The sequence below is a fragment of the Typopeltis vanoorti genome, chromosome 8 (assembly GCF_054136105.1).
Source record: "Typopeltis vanoorti isolate ZY-2024b chromosome 8, IOZ_Tvanoo_1.0, whole genome shotgun sequence".
Lineage (NCBI taxonomy): Eukaryota > Metazoa > Arthropoda > Arachnida > Uropygi > Thelyphonidae > Typopeltis > Typopeltis vanoorti.
In genome coordinates, this window is record NC_143556.1 from 147,239,176 (window position 1) to 147,254,256 (window position 15,081).

The 15,081-nt window shown below is 34.0% G+C and overlaps 1 protein-coding gene across 1 annotated transcript in view; it reads left to right on the top strand.

Annotated features, from left to right (window-relative positions):
• The window catches only part of LOC150104414 (2-oxoglutarate dehydrogenase complex component E1-like), a 596,096-nt gene that overhangs the window by 398,801 nt on the left and 182,214 nt on the right, over positions 1-15,081 (top strand). The window contains exon 16 of the mRNA XM_090396361.1: positions 3,161-3,339. Coding sequence (XP_090252487.1) covers positions 3,161-3,339 — 179 coding nt within the window. The remainder of the gene's footprint in view (positions 1-3,160; positions 3,340-15,081) is intronic.

Here is a 15,081-nt window from a genome sequence, read left to right on the forward strand (position 1 = left end):
CAAGACCCATTTGGCCATACATGGCCATTTGCAGTTGAGAGAAATGTAAACAAAAATAAAGATGCAGTATTAAATCATGACTGCATAAAATAACTTTTATAACGATTCATTCATTAGTGTATAAGCTAGGCTATTGCACTAGGCTATTATAAAGCAATCATACTGTTGCTTCAAAAAAAAAAAACGTTTAATTTTCTTGACCAAAAAGCTCTGGAAATACTTTTATTGGGATTATATTGACCAAGTGCATATAACAACAACTAAGTTATACCAACTAGTTTCACCAACTAAGTCTGTTGGCATCTTCAGGGTACATAACCGATGTACGGCACTAAAAAGTAAAAAACTGTTACAAACTATAATCAACCGATTCCAATTATATTAAACAAAGAACAGAGTGCGTACAATACATTCATAGAGCGTGGATGATATCACTTGTTGTTATTTAGGAACGTTCTATATTTGGCACTGTAATTCAGTTCTGGCGAGTTGAAGGATCTGATAAGGGTCTTCCAGATCACGGGCAAGATTAGTCCTTGGTTCCTGTTAAGGTTTTGTATACAGCGGGCAACTGTTGTGGCCTCCTTAAAAATTCGGGAGCGGAAGTCCTCCTCCATGTAAGGAATTGTGCTTCTATCCCACTCTATGGTATGGTTCGTTCTTGAGAAATGAAAAGCTAATCCCGATTTTTCTTCTCTGTTATTATTGACGTCACCTATGTGTTCTTTTTGCCTAATTTCAGGACGTTATTTACATTTCACTTCCTCACACCACATTTCTCAGAAACTTAGTATTGTACATATGTTGAAGAACCGTGCCTCTCTCCTTACAACAGATCAACAAGACCTCCAGGAAGAACTATCCCTGATATCCACCAACCTTACCATGAATGGATTTCCTCGAACACTCGTCCACAAGATACTTTTCTCTGAACCCCGACAAAGACAACAAGATGATGTACGTTATATTTCTACCATCGTCATTCCATACTTGGGGACAGTTTCTAATAAGATTGCTAGACTCCTTAGACCACATAAAATAAGAGTGGCCTTTAAACCCACAGAAACGATTAGACAATTCTTAAGATCTCCAAAAGATAGGCATCCTTTCTCCAAATATGCTGGAGTTTATAACATACCATGCTCGTGCTGCTTGAATTACATCAGCCAAACTTCAAGGAGCCTTGAAATTAGGCAAAAAGAACACATAGGTGATGTCAATAATAACAGAGAAGAAAAATCGGGATTAGCTTTTCATTTCTCGAGAACGAACCATACCATAGAGTGGGATAGAAGCACAATTCCTTACATGGAGGAGGACTTCCGCTCCCGAATTTTTAAGGAGGCCACAACAGTTGCCCGCTGTATACAAAACCTTAACAGGAACCAAGGACTAATCTTGCCCGTGATCTGGAAGACCCTTATCAGATCCTTCAACTCGCCAGAACTGAATTACAGTGCCAACTATAGAACGTTCCTAAATAACAACAAGTGATATCATCCACGCTCTATGAATGTATTGTACGCGCTCTGTTCTTTGTTTAATATAATTGGAATCGGTTGATTATAGTTTGTAACAGTGTTTTACTTTTTAGTACCGTACATCAGTTATGTACCCTGAAGATGCCAACAGACTTAGTTGGTGAAACTAGTTGGTATAACTTAGTTGTTGTTATATGCACTTGATCAGTATAATCCCAATAAAAGTATTTCCATACTGTTGCTTCTTCGTTATCAATGCATGAATCGTTATACCTTAAATAAATATGTATTTCTTTTACACATGATCTTTTCATTTTTGATATCTAGTATTAGTAATACATACAACATCGACAGTGTTTTGTATCTATTAAGACAATATCGATGTAGGTATTGACAGACATACTATTCATCTTGTAAACAGACGATGTAAACTTACATTATCAATAAATACAGTACAGTACTGTAAATGTATTTTCACTTCCTTATGATTTTCTTTTCTCTAACTTACTTTATTTTAAGAATATAGTATATAATACATACATACCATACAAAATATGTGGGTCAACAGCAGGCTATTAGTAATTAAGTTTTTGGGGAGTCAAAAATTATATGCAGATTATTCGAACAAGGTGGGGGTGGTGCCCCTTCAACCCCAGGGGTGTTGTTCAAGGGTCAACTGTATATAAATAAAATTAGTTACCTAAATCATTCCCCACCATCTTTTTTTTTTTTTTTTCAAAACTTCATGTTATTTTGAAATTAATTTGTATTTTCATTGCATTTTGTTGCCAATCGATTATTGTTATTCTTATGGAAATCATTCATTGTTAGATATTTTGCTCGAGTGACATTTATGAACTGCTCAGTATAGAGGAAACACAAACTGCCCTGAATCTTCTTTTGTGAATTTATAAGAACTAAATTTTACATTGTGAGGTTATAAAATGTTGATCATCTTCCTATTTGCAGTTTACTGGAATTAAACTACATACATAGATGAAATCAATGAAAATTTTCCCTAATTGATTAAATATGATAACATATTACTGAAATAATCTTAATATGCTTGCATTACACAAAAATGCTTGCAATAAAGGAAGAACAATATAACATTTATAAAAAAAAAAACAAAAAATAAAAAAAAAAACAGTTTTGCATGTCTTTTTTCCCTTTGCACCTTACAATTTTCCTTTTGCTGCTTATCTAAGAAGTGATGTTATTTGTTCTGTTGATGCCGAAATTACTTTGGTTAAAATTATTATGGCACTACAGTAATAGCACAGTAAATAGTAACATCATCCTTTGGTTTGGAAAGTCATAGATTATTATTATGTGACACTTCCAGGGAGTCCAAAGCCTCATCGAGGGAGAGTGTGCCAACAGCATCGAACGATTGAACCCCTTCCAACTACTAACCACACTCAAACGTGCTTAACTTTTTGCGAGCTATTAGTAGCAGAGACTCTACCAATCGACCAACCTTTGCTGGCAACTGATTTCAGTTTCTTCTTATGCATGCAGTTCAGTTTCTATGAACTTCAAATATACTGAATATTGCTTTAGTTTGTATTTCTATTTTTAAACAGTCATTCTTTGTGATCTGTCTTAATGATACCATTCACAACTAATTGTATCTAAAGCAACGTATTTATTTATATTTTTTGAATAATTTTTCCTAGGATTTGAATTGGGATTCTCTTTAACAAATCCTAATGCACTTGTCATGTGGGAAGCCCAGTTTGGAGACTTCATGAATACTGCTCAGTGCATTATAGATCAGTTCATTAGTTGTGGTCAAGCCAAATGGGTACGTCAAAGTGGGATTGTACTTTTATTACCCCATGGAATGGAGGGAATGGTGAGAAAATACTCATTTATTAATGTACTTTCACTGGGATATGTAAAATAATTTTTAAATATAATTTAAAATAAATGTCTTTTAACATAAATTTTTGCATTGTATTCGTTATTACAGTTTGTATTCAATTAATCATTACCATCAAAATCAAATTTCTGATTTGATTTTGATGATGATTGATTATTGCTAACTTCTGAATGACAGTTTTATTATTACTATTATTATTATTATTACACCCTCCTTGGAGTCAACAGACTCATCGTGGGAGGTTCATTCAACTGACAACATATTTATCATATAGAATCTTAAAATCCTTAACACTCTTTACATTAATGCATTCTGGTAATGCGTTCCATTCACTGACAATTCTCCATGTAAAAAATCTACTCCTCACATCTCTCTTCACCACACTTTTACATAACTTCTAGGAATAACCTCTGGTTCATCTCCTCTCACCTTCTACTCTTTTCATAATCTCATCATCATGTGTATCGAAGATTTAGGCCTAGCAGTTCCGACCTTAGAAGTCATCGTTTAAAAGGACGGCTTGGTTTTTCTTTATCCTAATGGCTTGTACTTTAATGCTTCTTTTGGTAATCTTTCTGTTTTCATTCTTTGAAAGTGTTCCATCCATTTATGTTTATATTTTTTAATTTTTTCTATTACTGGTTCTTGGTTTAATTCTTTCATAATTTCTTCTTTTCTTTTGTGATCAAATAGGGTATACTTTGCAGATTTTCTCATAAACTTCATTTCTGCTGTTAATCTTTGTTTGTCTTTTTGTTTTATTGTACAGATTTCACTTCCATACGTTAAGACTGGTAGGGCTAATGTATTGTATACTTTTAGTCTGGTTTGTTTTTGAGCTAGGTTTGGTTTAAATATAGAGTTAATTATACCTGTTATTTTTAAATATTTTGCAATTTTTACTTTTATATCTTTTTCATTTTCATATGTGATCATACATCCTAGGTAGTTAAATCAATTCACCTTTTCTAAGATCTTGTTATCTGTTACTGTTTTAGTTCTTGCTGGATCTTGTCCTTTAAAGGCCATAGTTTTTGATTTTTCTGTTGATATTATCATACCATACCATAATCTTTGGTTATCTCATTTAGATCTAAAATAGCTTTCTGTAAGTTATCTTCAGAATTTGTAATTATTATTTGATTGTCGGCAAAAAGGAGCATGTTTACGTTCACTGTAGGAGAAAGTTTAATTCCTTGAAGTAAATTTTTATTCCATTTTATTATTATTTCATTTAAGTAGATATTAAAAAGAGTTGCTGAGAGGGCACGTCCCTGTCAGACCCCTTGGTTTATCTCTCTTGTATATGATAGCTCGTGATTTAATCTTATTTGTATTTGATTATTTTCATATATACTTGTGATAGCTTTTAGGATATTATTTGGTATTTGTCTTTCTTTTTTAATATGTTAAATAATATGTTTCTTTTAACTTTGTCAAATGCTTTTTCAAAGTCAATAAATGCAATACGTGTTTCTAAATTGTACCCTCTTCTTTTCTCTATTATTAATTTTAGGCAAAAAGCCGGGTCTATACATGATCGTCCTTTTCTAAATCCATTCTGTACTTCTAAAATAAAGTTTTTGGAATATTTCATTAGTTTGCTATTTAAGATTCTGCTATATATTTTGTAACAGGAATTTAGTATACTGATACCTCTATAGTTTTTAGGGTCATCTCTGTTACCTTTTTTAAAGATAGGAATCACAATTGCTTTTTTCCATTCTATTGGGGGGATACCAGTTGAATAAATTTTATTTAAAAATAATAAGAGTCTTTCTTTGAATCTTGTTCCTGCGTATTTATATAGTTCTGAACCTAGCTTATCTTCTCCAGGTGATTTTCTGTTTCTTGTTTCTTTCAGGCTGATTTCTAATTCTTCTTTAGTTATTTCCTTTTCATTTTCATTAATTGTTTGCCAGTTGTCTTTTTTAAAATATTTGTCTGTCCACAATTCTGTGTAGTAATTTAGAAATTCTTCTAATTTCAATTCTGTGTTTAATTTTACGTTTTATTTAGTATCTGCATTTAAGTGTTTCAAAATCTTATATACATCTTCTCATAATCCCCTCTGGATTATGATAAAGGTCTATTATATCATCTCTCTTTCTCCTATCCATCAAACTCTGCAATCTACATTTCTTTGACCTCTCTCCATAGCTAGCATTCCAAAGTCCTGACATTGTTTTAGTCACTTGCCTCTAGATCCTCTCCAATGTCTCCACACACATTGAAAACCAGGTGACCAGATCTCAGCACAATAGTCCAAGTGTGGTCTGACCAGTGCCTTATACAGTGGTATAACCACTTCCTTATCCTTACATGTTAGAGTACTTCTTATGATAGCAGCACTATGATGTGCAGCCTTTGCAACACTAGCAATGTGCCCTCTAAACTTCAGTCTACTGTCAGCCATCGCTCCAAACTCTCTAATCTCATCCACTTTCTGTAGTATGGCATCATCAATATAGTACATAGCCTTATATTTCTGCACTCCAAAATACAACACCTTGCACTTATTGATATTAAAACTACAGCCTCACTCTTTTGTCCAAGGAGAAAGTCTATTCAAATCTTCGTGAAGAGAATTAACAACAGCAGTGCTACTTATAATTCTTCCTGACTTTGCATCATCAGTAAATAACTGAAGATCCCCTGTCAGTCCACATGATATATTGTTTATAAACAAGTTAAAGTGAGTTTTCCTCTGAATTAATCTGTCAGGACACCAGTGTTTTCATTCTTAGAAGAATGAAATTGTATATTTCATTCTTTTAAGGCACTTCTAAATACATCGATCCATCCAAATCATGGTCTTCCTCTAGATCTCTTTCCTGGCATCAAATCATTGTTTTGCTCAACTTTCTTTTCCCATTCTGTTTGTGACCATATCACTTGAGATTAGCTCTCTACATACATTCATCCCATCTGTTCACTAATATTGTTCACAACTTTCATCCATAGTCTCTAGCCTTCAAGTATTTTATTTCTAAGCCAGCTCTCAGATCCATAAATTAATATTAGTTTGATTAAATAATGTCATGTACATTGCTAGTGTTGTGACTACTTTCTCTCTTATTCTATATATAAATTTATTAATTTCTCTCCCTACCATACCTATTCTGTTGTCTATTTCCATACTTAATTTTCCATCTTTGCTAAAAATTGCAAAATGTTTTACTTAATCTATAGGTTCATTTGTTAAGGTTTAAGTGCGGTGGGGGAGGGGGCATCCTGTTGGTGGTTTAATGGAATATTTAACAGCACTGGGAAAGGATTAAAGCTATTTTATTTCTTTCAATATTCATCTCAGTCACTGAGACATCTGCAGGGAGTACAATCTAGCACTTGTAACATACAGATCTATGAGGATTAATGGTTCTCAAATTTTGGGAAGTTTCCTGCATCCGTTTTATTTAAATTTGGATGGCATCTGACGGCCCCTGTATGTTTCTACAACGATCTTTCTTTCCTAAATTTACTGTGATGGAGCATGATGGTTTTTCCAGATCATCCTATGAGTGGTATCCAAGGCATGGTCTGCAAGACCAGATTGACTGTAGTCGTATTTGCAGATGCATTTTTTTGTGTTCATCTGTGCAGATGGTGGCTGATCTTTAGTGGAACAGATAAAGGTTACAAGTTTTGAGTGTAGCTTCAAAGCTGTGCAGAGGTTTTTTTTTTTTTTTTTTTAAAGGACCTGGCTAATTTTTTCTAATGCATCCCAGATGTAGGAGTTGTTGATGGCATTACTAAATTCTTTCTCTTCAGAAGGAATTAACCATCTCTTCAGATGGTTAATTCCTTCTGATAAAATTCCTTTAGAAACCAGCAATGTTTTAAATAAAAAGAAAGTCATATTTAGCAATCTTACAAAAACAGAACTAGCAACAATCAAGTCATTAAAAGCTAATCAAGATATAATTATAACAAAATCGGAAAGGAAATGCCATGGTTGTCCTTGACAGATCAACTTACATTTATCAGATAAATCAACTAATCTCAGATAACAGCACCTATCAACTTGTGAACTATAATCCGACTAACAGGATAAAGAAAAAGCTGTGAAATTACTTAACTCTGTCTTCTTGGCCATCAGACACTGTTAAAAAACTAATACCCCATTACGCCCATTCTCCCAGAATATATGGTGTTTCCCAACAAACATAACGTTCCACTTTGGCCGATAGTTGAGGGAATAGACAGCCCTAATTATCACCTAGCCAAGAAATTAGCGTTAGCACTCAAGGAGTTGGTAGGTCATTCCCCTCCTATATAAAGAACACACAACACTTCATAAACAAAAGTAAAAACATAACACTCGGCAAAAATGATTTATTAGTCAGTTTGATGTTTCTACCCTTTTCACGAATATCCCAATCAGTGACACAATTCTTCTCCCACAGAACAAATTTCTGCTCGACATTACGGCTCTCTCTCTGTCCAAGTACTACATTCCGATTACTTTGTGTGGCAAAATCGTTTTTACCTACAAAAAGAAGGTGTGGCCATGGGCTCACCACTATCCCCTCCCCCAATTGCTAACTTTTATATGGAAGCTTTTGAATAACGTGCTCTAGATTCCTTTACTTTAAAACATACAGTTTGGCTTAGATACCTTAGTTATCTGGCCACACAGCTGCCAAACATTAATCACATTCCTTAGCCACTTGAGGAATGTGATTAACAAACAACATGAGCCCATACAATTTACTATTGAACAAATAAACTCATATCACCACCCTTTGCAAAAACTTGGAGTCATTAACACTCTCAAAAACAGATATAACAATTTGCTCTAATGAACAAGCTCTTAAACAAGAATTAAAAATTATTAGCTATACATTTATAAATAATGCTATAGCAAAAATACTATTAATAAAGTTCTTCATAAAACTTCAAAAAATAATATAGATTACAGTAAAACCATAGCTATCCCATGGTTATCAGAAAAAAATTAATAGAATTCTACACCATTATACAAAAAAACCTCGCTTAACGCAAGTAATTAATCCATCAATTAATACCCACTAAACAAAATCACGTTAAGCGAATACAATAAACAATAGAAATAATTATAATTCATCCATCAGTTAGCGTAAATTTGAGGGAAAAAATTACAATATAAGCTATATTAGAGGATAAAATCATCAAAGTTAATAAAAATCAATTGTTTAAATTTTTGTTTAATGTCTAAACGTTTGATTGAGGTACTTTTTTACAAAAGAATTAAGCAAAGATGTTTGAATAGTGCTCAACTTTTCATATTGTCATGCAATTTGCGATAGCTGGTGATCGCTTTATCAAGATTTCAGCAGACTTCGAGCTTTGTTCCATATCAGTATCAGCATCAAACATAATTTCCTTAGCATACTCAATATGATGAAAACTAGCTCAAGTTCTTTTGCAGTTGGCTTCTTAGTCATAACATTCTCTTCTTGTTTGCACTTCTTATCTTCTTCTTCTTCATACATGCTGTTCTTCTAGTTGAAAGGGATCATTCTCGCATAAATGTTCTGAATTGGAATTGAGCAAGTTTCTCGCATTATCCAGTTCATTAAATCCAAGTTCATTTCCAATTGTGCTGATTTCTTCAATAATGTTAGATCTTGGATTTTGTGCACGATAAACTAACTTAGGCTTGAGTTTAAAGTTGCCTTCTGCATTGCCTCTTAATAAAAGCATAAGATGATCTATTGATACTTTGTATCTTGGTTGAGATGCTTCACTTTTAGCTAGGAAAGTTTTTGTTGATATATGCTTCCAAAAGAGACCAATTTCATCGATGTTGAATATTTGCCGATCATCATAATCACCCTCCTGAATTATCCTTTGCGGTTCATGAAACTGGGCCACAGAATCTTGAACAGCACTAGCAGATTCCCTAGTTATTCTTATGTTATGCAGTCAGTTCAATTTTTAAAACAGTCAAACCATCTTAAACTTGCAGTAAAGCTTTCACATTCTCTTGAAATTTGGTCCCTTTCAATGAGGTAAAAATATTGAGCTTTTGCCTGAATATTCCCTGTACTAAGAGGTATTCTTTTTTTTGGTTATAATCCTTGATCCAGAGTGACAGAAGATGCTCCATCCTAATCATTAAATGGTTTCTATTTTGGGTGATCTGCATGCTTACAGTGGTAACTTTTCCTTGTTCTTCGTATTTTTTGCTCTTATTTAATATAGTCCAAACTGTAGACTCGCTGTATCCCAGGTCTCGCACAATCATTGTATTACTAGCATATTTTCATGTCTCTTAATGACTTCCAGCTTTTCCGCTCATTGCAGATTGGCAACAAAAAATTTCACGTGACATAAAATTTTGCATTAATTGAGGTTTTCCTATAATCTTAATGCCACTTTTAAACCACCTTTAAAATTAAAAAACATGTTCAACTCCGCTAAGGATCTTCTCTCCCCATTGGCACAGCCTGGAGTTTATTGCATCTATTGCACCTGTAACTTACCTTTTATTGGAGAAACTGAACATACAATCCCTTTCTCTAAAAAAAGAACACAAATGACATATTAAATTTAACAATTTTGATGATGCAGGTCTCTCAGATCATGCTCTTAACACCCTACACTAAATTGATCGAAAAAGTATGTGTTCTTTACGTGATACAAAAACCTGATATGAATGGAAATTTAAAGAAACCTGTGAAATTTTGATTTAATCACCCTAGTCTTAACAATAATGGTGGCATAAAAATCCCAAAAATTTGGATGGCACACATTCAGCCCACTTAGTTTTCCAGCAAATCCTGACTTTAGGACTCTTAAGAAATTTTTCTACTTTTAGTGGCCACTATCCATAGTTAACTTATAAATTACTTATATAAGTAATTTTTTTGTCTCTGAACATGTTGCTCTCCACCTTAATTTAATTTTGTAACCTAATAGATAATAATAATAACGGGACTTTAGCTTTCATGTATTTTTATAATTTTGTATATATGTGTATACTCCATATGACGACCTTAATGTGAAAGTCGAAATGTTGAGTGTTTATTTTGGTTTATATTAAACTCAAGTTTTACTCTAACACATAGTTTTTTCCATAATTTTCATGATGTATTCTGAACATTGTGTAAGCATGAAGGAAAGGAATATCTAGGTATGGTTGTCCAGAAATGCTATTGACAGCCAGAGGATCAAGGTTTATTTCAGATTTGTTATTGCAGGTGTATAAGAAGTTGCATATAAGGAAATTGTTCACAATTGCCTATAGACCTCAGTGTAATGGTTTTCATAAGCAAATGAATGCAATAAAAACTAGTACTTTCATCAATTGGCTTATGAAAAAATTAAAGACAGGGATCTTTTTCTACCTCAGGCTTTATTTCCCATACATTCTTCTGTACATTTCATTATTAAAGAAAAGCCATTTTTTGCACTCTTTGATCCAATCTTTCCTAGTGCTGTACATTTCGATTCTGTAAATTCTGGTTTTGCTGATAGGGATGAATATTTGTTTGCTATAATGCAAAACTTTGATGTTTCATGGTCCTTGATTAAGTGTGCAAGTCAATCTTCCTCAGAAAAGAATTAAGTCAGGATAAACATATTAGAAGAAGGAGAGTTACAAGCTGGTGACCTTGTTTTACTTAAAGATAATTTAAAGGAAAAGGGTAAGCAGGTGTGTGAGTTTCTGGTCCATATAGGATATCGAACATAAAACACTAGTAACATAAAACATCATCATTAAATTCCTGACATTTATCCTCAAGGGGTGTACAGGATATGATAGCACTACATGAAAAATTTACATCGTTACTAACCTCTTATCTACAATTTTCCTCCAAATCAATCTATTACCTGTCAAGGCTCCAACATTGTCAGATCTTATATTTCTATCTTCTAAGGCACTTTTTACCATATCAATCCACCTATATCTTGGTCTTCCTCTAGGTCTTTTTCCTGCCATCCTGGCACTTGTTTTGCTAATCTTTCCTCTCCCATTCTGGATTAAGTGACCATACCACATGAGATTAGCTCTTCTAACACATTCCTGAATGCTAATAATGTCAAGTTCTTTCCTAATATCCTCATTTTTAATATGATATTGCCATTGATGCCATCTGTTCACGTCCTAATCTTTCTCAGGACTCTCATATCCGCAGTCTCTAGTTTTTGTCTAGTCTTTGGTCAAGTGTTTTACTTCTAACCCAACTCTCAGATCCATAAGTTAAAACTGGTTTGAATAAATCCAGTACAAGTCTTGCAGACTTGTATTGGATTTATTTAGAAGTATAACTCATTTACATAAAAAAAAAAAAAAAAAAAAGCAGACATTAACATTTCTAATTTTGATATCAGGTTTAATACCACTTCATAATGCGATCCATGTAGATAATGAAACAGAGGGGATAATGTACATCCTTGTCTGACACCAGATTTAACATTAAACCATCTTCCTGTGCTTCTTTCAATTCTAACTGCTGACTTACAGTTCAAATGAAGACTAAGTATTGCTCGACATAATGACACAGGATTGCAGTGGATTGCAGAAAGAGAGAGAGATGGCTGGAGTGCTATGTGATAAGAGGATGCCGATCAAGCTAAAAGGCAAAATCTACAGGACAGTAGTGAGACCAACTATGATGTATACTATGAAAACTGTGGCCCTGAGGAAAAATAATATCAGCAGGATTGGAGGTAGCAGAGATGAGAGTGCTCAGGTGGATGTGCAGTGTGACCCAAAAAGATTGCCTGATAAATCACTATATAAGGGGAATAAGGGGATGGTGATGAAAGTTATGAACTTAGGAGCAAAGATACAGGAGACAAGGTTGAGACGGTTTGCTCATATAATGAGGAGGGAGGAAGAGTATGTGTGAACATCCAAGTTCTTCATCAGAACTTTGATGTAGCTACAGCCTAAAACAGGAGGTTGTGGAGGAGACTCACTACAAACAGTGACCCTATTTAAGTGGGAAAAGCTGCCGAAGAAGAATGTAATAAATATCTGTTAGAATGCATCTTACATTTGCCTCCTTCGATGAGGCTTGACTCCAGGTGTTTGTATAATAAAAGATCTGTTCTTTCTAATGAGAAAAGAAAATTCCTTATTTTTTCTTATTTCTTTTTTCAGCTATTTCTCTTTTAGAAACTAAAACTACTTAAATGATCAACAGATTATATTTCTTCTGTAAATATGTGCATCTCTTTCACTTGGATATAGTATATGGTGAATAATTTTCTGGATCATTATTTTCTAGAATTTTTCTCTTAAAATATAGAATAATAAATTTTAAAATGATTGAAAATTCAAAAATCCAGTTGTTGTTCATCGTCATCAAATTCCTGCCATGTACCCTCAAGGGGTGTACAGGATATGATAGTACTACATGAAAAATTCATCATTACTAACTTCCTATCTACAGTTTTCCTCCAAATCAATCTGTTACTTGTCAAGACTCCAGCATTATCAGATCTTATATTTCTATCATCTAAGGCACTTTGTACCGTAACAATCCACCTATATCTTGGTCTTCCTGCTAACCTTTTCGTTTTCCTGCCAACCTGGCAGAGAACACTTGTTTTGCTAATCTTTCCTCTCCTATTCTGTTTAAGTGACTATACCACCTGAGATTAGCTCTGCTAACGCATTCCTCGATGCTGCCAATATCGAGTTCTTTCCTAATATCCTCATGTTTAATATGATATTGCCATTAATGCCATCTGTTCATGGCTATAATATTTCTCAGGACTCTCATATCTGCAATCTCTAGTCTTTGGTTAAGTGGTTTATTTCTGACCCACCTCTCAGATCCATAAATTAAAACTGGTTTGAACACTGTCTTGTATACTGCTAATTTTGTGTTCTGACTGATTTCTCTCTTATTCCATATGAATTTATTCAATTGACTTCCTATCATACCAGCTTTGATTCTGTTGTCTATTTCCATATTTAAGTTACCATCTTCACTAAAAATTGTGCCTAAGTAGCTGAAATGTTGTACTTGTTCCACAGGTTCCCCATTCACAACGCAGTTGGCATTTTCAACAATTCTACCTATTTTCATTGTCTTTGTCTTTTTATTGCTGACATTCATACCATATCTATTACAACAGTTATTCAATTTAGTCAGGGAATCTTGCAGACTTGTAGCAGATTTCTTTAGAAGTATAACATCGTCTGCATAAAGCAAAGAGCTGACATTAACATCTCCATATAACTGTAGCATATTGAATAGCTTCTGTCTTGGCACCTTGTCATATGTCTTTCCCAGATCGACAAAACTTAAATACAGATCTTTGTTATATTCCCATGATTTCTCGACTATTTGTTATAAAGTGAAGATCTGATCCTGACAGCCTCTATTTAGCCTGAATCCAGCTTGTTCTTCACCAAGCTTTTCTTCCACAATTCTTCTCAACCGTTTCTCAACTATACTTGCATAGATCTTGCCAGGAACACTCAGTAGGGAAATACCTCTGTAATTCTCACATTCAGTTTTATTTCCCTTTTATATATGGGTACTATTAGAGCTCTACTCCAATCATCAGGAATTCATTTCTCTGTCCAAGCTTTCTGAACCATGCAGTGCAGCCACTGTAAGACTTTTATACCACCATACTTCAGCATTTCTGGTCGAATATCATCTACTCTTGCTGCCTTTCCATATTTCAAGCCTTTGAAGGCTTTTTCACCTTCAAGTATTTATATGTATTCCTGGCTGTATGCCTGTTGAGTGTTTTTTACCACTGTGCTATCTCTGCTTGTTTCATTTAGCAATTTTTTGAAGTAATTACTCCATACTTCAAGGATATCTTTTTCTCTTGTTTTCATGTCACCTTTATCATCTCTATCTCCTTTTACAGCGCTCTTTCCTCCATTTCTAAGCTTATTCAACTGACTTCTAGTGGCTTCAACAACCTCCAGAATATTTTGCCACCTTCTTGATATTTATTTTCTATGTTCTTGCCAAAGTCCTCCCATGACGTTTGTTTAGCTAGTTTTACACAATGTTTAGCTTTCTTACATTTGTCTTTGTATTCTCTAAGAGCACAAGCTGACTTATTTTCCAGGAACTTTTGATATGCTTTCTTCTTTTCCTTCACTGCATGTTTTTCTTCTTGTGTCCACCATGGAGTTCTGATTTTTCTATCCTTGCAGACAACCTCACCACATGCCTCTCTGGTGGAATCAATAGGGATTTTCTTCAGGGGTTGCCACTGAATCTCCAAGGTTTGGTTCCTGTTCTCAAACTCTTTCATTTTTTCTTAAATAATCTTTGTGTATTTTAGTCTACAGTTCACATCTGAGAGCTGCTCAACTTTTATTCGCTTTAAAACTTTCTTACATGTTATTCTTTTCAATATGAAATTCAATTTTATCCTGCTCAAGACTAAATAGTGATCACTTCCAATTTCAAATCCTCTGTACACTCTGGTGTCCTGCACCAGGGAGAAATCATCACTATCAACAATAACATAGTCAATGAGACTTTTCTTAATCCTTGCCACTTCTCTCTGTGTGAATTTGTGCACATTTTTATGTTGGAACATGGTGTTAGTAATAACCAGTCCATGTCCTGAGCAGAAATTCAACAGCTATTTGCCATTATTATTAGCTTTGCTCTTTTCTCCAAATTTTTCCAAAATATTTTTCTGTGTCTGACAATCACTTCCTACTCTGCTATTTAGATCTCCAACAAGGACCAAGTTTTCTTTTTTCATTGTGTTAGTAGCTTTTCTAGAGCCTCAAAA